The 6,599-nt window shown below is 32.4% G+C and overlaps 1 protein-coding gene across 1 annotated transcript; it reads left to right on the top strand.

Annotated features, from left to right (window-relative positions):
* The first annotated feature begins 420 nt into the window (after positions 1–420).
* On the top strand, positions 421–5,681 carry LOC146920959 (protein DETOXIFICATION 27-like). Its single transcript, XM_085714367.1, has 8 exons — positions 421–833; positions 1,316–1,857; positions 1,980–2,066; positions 2,244–2,300; positions 4,050–4,288; positions 4,419–4,537; positions 4,650–4,739; positions 5,468–5,681. Exons 1-8 carry the CDS (start codon positions 540–542, stop codon positions 5,525–5,527), a joined length of 1,488 nt encoding a protein of 495 aa, XP_085570493.1. The 5' UTR covers positions 421–539; the 3' UTR covers positions 5,528–5,681.
* The last annotated feature ends 918 nt before the right edge of the window (positions 5,682–6,599 follow it).

Here is a 6,599-nt window from a genome sequence, read left to right on the forward strand (position 1 = left end):
GAGTAACACATCATCTCCAAAACATTCACACCCACCTTCCCTCCTACCCATATGATTTCTCAACCATAAGAATGCTCTAACTATACTAATAATAACTTGTTTATGTATTTTCTAGAAATATTTCTAAATTATTTTAAATTAAAAAAAAAAGAATTTTTTTCATTTATTTGGATATATATTTTTTCATTTATTTTTAATTATGAATGCACGTACTAGTACTATAATATTTACTCATTTTTATTAGTAAGTTGTTGAAATGATCAGGGTGGTGATTACTATAGTACGGAGAGAGTATTAAAGTTTGCAACTGATCCCAACCAGTGACACTTATTTATCTTATTAAAAGAAATTCTTATATTAATTTTATTTAGACAAACACCAATTTCCTTTAAAAGCCACTTTACAAAAATGAAATGAAATAGAACCTTTCAATCATTCATTCTTCTCATCTTTATTTTTTCCTTCACTTTTTTGAGATTTTCATTAACCAAACAAAATTTACCACCCCTCGTGCTTCACGCACGAAGACCTAGCTAGCTATGCCAAGCAAGGAACTAGCTTCTCCATTAGGTGAAACAAAGGTTCCATTATTATCACAAAATCATCATCTTTCAACAACAAATGAAGAAGAAGAACCACAAGATCTTACAAGAAAGGTTTGGATTGAATCAAAGAAGCTATGGCATATAGTTGGCCCTGCAATTTTCAGCCGTATTGCATCTTATATGATGTTGGTCATCACTCAAGCCTTTGCTGGTCATCTTGGTGACCTTGAACTTGCAGCTATCTCCATAGCCAATAATGTTGTTGTTGGCTTTGATTTTGGCCTCTTGGTACGTCTACATAACACTATTAATTCCATTATAATATACTAGTACTTCATTTCAAAAAACTAGCACAAAAAAATAAAGAGCTAAGCTATACCAATTTATACTTTATTTTTGTATATTTGTTTATGATCCATGGTAATTAGATTCTTTGACAAATTCAAATCCCCTGTTTCGACATTGACAATCGTCATTATTATTCACGCAATCAGTACATCAGTGGTCGTTTGATTGAAATCAAATACTCCATATTTCAATGTAGAATTTGATTTATTTTTTAAAGAATTAAATACCAAATTTAAAACCTAGTAGGTCTAATATCGATTCAGCGATTACTGATGTACTGATTGTGTGAATGCAAAAATCCCTAACGGTACACAATGATAATTCCTCTTTTATCCCCGCGGTTAACCGCCTCAACGTATCCTCATGGCTTACGACCTTTTTCTACTATTGAACTAATCAATTTTTGTTTTATGATTTTTCAGTTAGGAATGGCAAGTGCATTAGAAACATTATGTGGACAAGCATTTGGAGCAAAACAATATTACATGTTAGGAGTATACATGCAACGATCATGGATAGTATTATTCATATGTTGTATTTTTCTCTTACCAATCTACCTTTTTGCAACGCCAGTGTTAAGACTATTGGGCCAACCAGAAGATTTAGCAGTATTATCAGGACAAGTTTCAGTGTGGTTGATACCATTACATTTTGCATTTGCATTTCAATTTCCTCTCAACAGATTCTTACAAAGCCAGCTCAAAACAGCTGCTATAGCTTGGGTGTCTTTGTTTGCACTTTTGGTTCATGTTTTTGTGAGCTGGTTGTTTGTCTTTAAGTTTCAGTTTGGTGTTATTGGAACTGCTGCTACTTTGAATTTCTCTTGGTGGGCCCTTACTGTTGGGCTTTTTTGTTACACTGTTTATGGTGGTTGTCCTTTGACTTGGAATGGGTTTTCTATGGAGGCTTTTTCTGGGCTTTGGGAATTTGTTAAACTTTCTGCTGCTTCTGGTGTTATGCTATGGTAAGTTTTGCTCTTTTAATTAATTTTATTGAATAATATTGAATAATTAATGTATCTGATCTATTGAACAGAATATGTTTGTTTTGTTTGTGTTTTTTGATTTTTATTTTTTCTGTTTGCAGTTTGGAGAATTGGTATTATAGAATTCTGATATTAATGACCGGGAATCTTCCAAATGCTGAGATTGCAGTAGATGCTCTATCCATATGGTAATTTAATTTTTAAAATTGTTTATTTTGTGAGTCGATCAAGAAAATGGAAATTGATTAAAATTGAGTGTTTTCATTTTTAATATTGTCCATATGGCCTATTTTTCCATCTTACAGTTTTTGTTTTTATCTTGATGATTATTTTTGTGCTGATCCATAGTATGTTTTGTTTGGCAGCATGACAATAAATGGGTTGGAAATGATGATTCCATTGGCATTCTTTGCTGCAACAGGGTAACATGCTTATCTTATTTTTGTTTTACATGCTATTCTAAATTTTGTAGTTGTTATTTTATTTTTTTGTTGAATGAAATCATGGCTAAGATTAAAACATAATGAGACCAAACTTGCAGAGTCTCATTGGGTGGATGATTAACATGACATACCGAATAATTATCTAATAAAAATATAGGCCAAGATTAAATTGCGGTGGTGATTGAGACTTTTGTACGTTGTGCAAAAATTCAAATAACACACGGAATCTATGACGATATAAGGTTTTAAAAAAACATAATATTTCCTGAAAAAGAAAAACATAATATAGGCGTCATAGAAAAAATTGTTGGTGCCTAGTCAAACAAAGATATTGTGCATTATGAAAGTAAAATATGAATGGTTATCTATGATTTGAAGTCCCTAGATAAAGTACTACCTTAGCCTCATAATATAAATAAAACGACAATGATTTCTTACGTGTTTGTGTTGCCCATTTCTTGTTAATAACTTTAATTTATTATTATAAATAAATATTCTAGGTTTCTTTATGTGAACGGGACAAACCTATATATATTATTGAGTTTTGTGATGGCTACATATTGGAGGCTGTTACATTCCGTTTGGTGTAGCTTTCATGAATTCAGTGAATCATAAGGGAAGACTAAGAACAAATATTTGTTTTGGTCACTAATTGGTTTACTTGACGACCACGTATATGTTTCCATACAGCCACCAATTTTATTTGACATATTCAATACTAGTACTTGATTTCCATTAAATAGTAGTACTCAAATATTGATATCCATTAAATAGTATTACTAGAATAAAGACAACAGACTTTATGAATAGAGCCATAAGTTTTTGAAACAGAAAAAGTCCATGCATTATAATTTAGGGAAATGCTAACCGGTGCTCCCAGTGCACTGGTTAAGGGAACTAAAAAGGGAAAAATATAGTAATTATTGCATTGAACATTGTATAATTAATCCATAAATAAGTCAACAAAGTTTCCTTTTATGGTAATAATTTCCTCTTTTTGTATGCTTAACCAGTGTCCCGGGGGCACCGGTTAGCATGACCCTATAATTTATAACTATTGGGTGCCACTGTCTTCCCCCTCCTAATGACGTTATGCAAATTCCTTATTTACTTTTAATTACTCCTATGAATCATTTTTGTTTAAATTTTATTTTATAAATAATACCTATTGAGGAATATATCATATACAAAATAATAGTATATTTTTTAATAGTGTGTCACAAATTTTTTTTTCAAGGAGTGTGTCACATTTAGTTAAGCAGTGTTTAGTTTTTAGGGGTGGATCAAAATGCGATTCAATCTTTTAAACTCTTGAGGAGAGATTAAGTTTTTTTTTTTTTTAACAAACTAAAATATATATAACCGATCAAAAGCTCTCCTCAACAAAAGACGTGAATAAGAGCTTTAAGATGAAACCTAGACCTAATTACAAAGTTTTTCTTTTTTGAATCTTCCAAACAAACTTTTTATTGAAAATAATACTTTTTTAGGGAGTATATCACTCAATTAGTTTGTAACTTAAATTTTTACACTTCCTAACAATTTTCTTTTTCTTTTTGATAGAATAACATTCTAAGAATCCAACAAAAAAATTAAAAAACTTTTTTAAAATGTTTCTTTCAAGAAAACATTGTAAGAATGTCTTTAAAGAGAAAAAAAAAAGTATATGGTGCTACAAACCAAATTAATATACATGTAATAATAATGCAAGTCAATGCAATATTGCAGAGTGAGGGTTGCAAACGAGCTTGGAGCTGGGAATGGGAAAGGAGCAAAATTTGCTACTATAGTGTCTGTGTTGACATCATTAATAATTGGACTTTTCTTCTGGATGTTGATTATGATATTTCATGATAAATTTGGCTACATATTCTCTACTAGTAAACCTGTTCTTGATGAAGTAAGCAAGCTTTCTCTTCTATTAGCATTCACAATTCTTCTCAACAGTGTCCAACCAGTTCTATCAGGTATCACCTTAACAATTAACATTTCAAATTCAAATATTTAATCTCAAATATATGCATGATTTTAAAAATAGTTATGATTCAAATCAAACGTTTTATGATCGATTATGCTTGATTGACGATGTGAAAATAGGAGTGGCTGTCGGATCAGGGTGGCAATCATATGTTGCATATATAAATTTGGGGTGCTACTATATGATTGGGGTTCCTCTTGGATTTTTAATGGGTTGGTACTTTGATCAAGGTGTTATGGTATGTTCAATTTCTTTATTTACTCATTTTTTGTCTTAGTTTCTAAAATTTGTTAATTAATAAGTATTTTTACTAGAATGTAAGCTAATTGGTATTCAAATTGAACAATCAGGGAATTTGGGCAGGGATGATTTTTGGAGGAACAGCAACTCAAACATTAATTTTGTGTTTGATTACACTTCGATGTGACTGGGATAAAGAGGTAAATTTAACTAGCTATCTATCCATTTATTCAACTTTTTAAAGTTTAAAACTTGTCATTTTAAATACATATATATTTTATATTTAAATTATTTAACTTATGTTTTTAGAACAAAGTTAACATAACCCTAAAGGATAAAGAGAGTCTTGTATAATCGTAAGATCATGTATTAGATGCTTAGACACACATATAAGAAGACACTTTCTAAAATGTTAAATCATTTTTTTTATCATTAAAATAAGTTTTTCATTGTGTATATCTAAACATTATAGATTTATCCCTCAAAAAAAAAAAAAACGTTATAGATTTAGTTTCGTGATGATTTAGATCTAAAAGATATGTATCATCTATGCAATTGAGTTTTACACTGACATTTGACATTTTATTATAACTAATGCAATCTTCTTTGTATTCTTTGGTTTCTTACTTGTGGTATACTTCCTCCTTCCTGGAATATCTGACCCATTTTCTAAAAAAAAGTGTACCAAAATAACTGAACTATTTCAATTTTCAATACAATTTTCATCATTCCCAATACAATATAACTCTAATTAATGCTACTTTCATCATTCTCAATACAACATATTCTACTTTCCCCTTTATTTATACATTTTTCTTAATCTGTGTGAAAAACCAAACTGGCTCAGATAAATCAGGACGGATGTAATATTGGTTTTGAATTTGGATTATCTAATTTTATTTCATCATTGTGTTGGCTAAAATTGCAGGCAGAGAAAGCAAAATTACATATAACAAAGTGGTCAAATCGAAAACAACAACTAAGCTAGTGTTTCTTTTCGTAACCAAAATGGATAGGAATTGGAATATTTGTACCGGGCTTTATTCACCCAAACTATATAATTACTTTTTTTTGAAGGGTTATAATTACTACTATTCATTCTTAAAAATAATTAGATCAATAAATTACTATAGTTCTATAAATTGTCGAAAAGTAAATTATAGTTTTATTTCAATCCAATATAAATTTTAATGAATCAGGAAGCCCGTTTTTAAAATCCAATATATAAGGTTTCACCACTACTCAAAAGTGTTGTGTGCAAGTATGAGTTATATGTCTCACATCGGATAGAAAAGTGGAGGTTGAACACTTTATAAGTGAGAGGATCCACAAACTCATTGCCTTAAGGTTTTAGGTAAGAGTGTGGCGTCTCTCTCACTTGTGCGGTTGCTCTGGCCTAGATGTGGGCGGTCCCCCTGGCTCCCCTCGTGACCCAACAGTGGTATCAGAGCCGTGGTTTGACGAAGGGTTCGACCGGCTCCTTGTGTCGAAAGTCCTCCTGACCAAGGGTGTTCAGGCGGCGGGTTCCGTTGAGTGCGGCAACAGTGGTACAAGTATACGTGTGTGGATGAAAGATCTTCCGCTTGAGGGGTGAGCATGATGAATTTTGATGGACTCACACTTGAGGGGGAGATTGTTGTGTGCAAGTATTAGTTATATGTCCCACATCGGATAGAAAAGTGGAGGTTGAACACTTTATAAGTGAGAGGATCCATAAACTCATTGCCTTAAGGTTTTGGGTAAGAGAGTGGCGTCTCTCTCACTTGTGCGGTTGCTCTGGCCTAGATGTGGGCGGTCCCCCTGGCTCCCCTCGTGACCCAACAAAAACAATGTTGGTGTAGAATAGAAATTTGCACAACATTGCCTTGCACAACATTGCCTTAAGGTTTTGGGTAAGAGAGTGGCGTCTCTCTCACTTGTGCGGTGGCTCTGGCCTAGATGTGGGCGGTCCCCCTGGCTCCCCTCGTGACCCAACAAAAACAATGTTGGTATAGAATAGAAATTTGCACAAGGGATGAACACACATAATGGTATAGAAATTTGCGGTCCCCCTGGCTCCC

Source organism: Medicago sativa, chromosome 5 (genome assembly GCF_051527215.1).
Source record: "Medicago sativa cultivar Bolivia chromosome 5, Bolivia_mono, whole genome shotgun sequence".
Classification (NCBI taxonomy): domain Eukaryota; kingdom Viridiplantae; phylum Streptophyta; class Magnoliopsida; order Fabales; family Fabaceae; genus Medicago; species Medicago sativa.

Excerpts from the sequence above, each read along its gene's own strand:
- LOC146920959 (XM_085714367.1), top strand. The coding sequence starts at position 540 with ATGCCAAGCAAGGAACTAGCTTCTCCATTAGGTGAAACAAAGGTTCCA. Across the intron at positions 4,289-4,418 it reads TGTCCAACCAGTTCTATCAG|GAGTGGCTGTCGGATCAGGG; the intron begins GTATCACCTTAA and ends ATGTGAAAATAG. Across the intron at positions 4,538-4,649 it reads ACTTTGATCAAGGTGTTATG|GGAATTTGGGCAGGGATGAT; the intron begins GTATGTTCAATT and ends TTGAACAATCAG.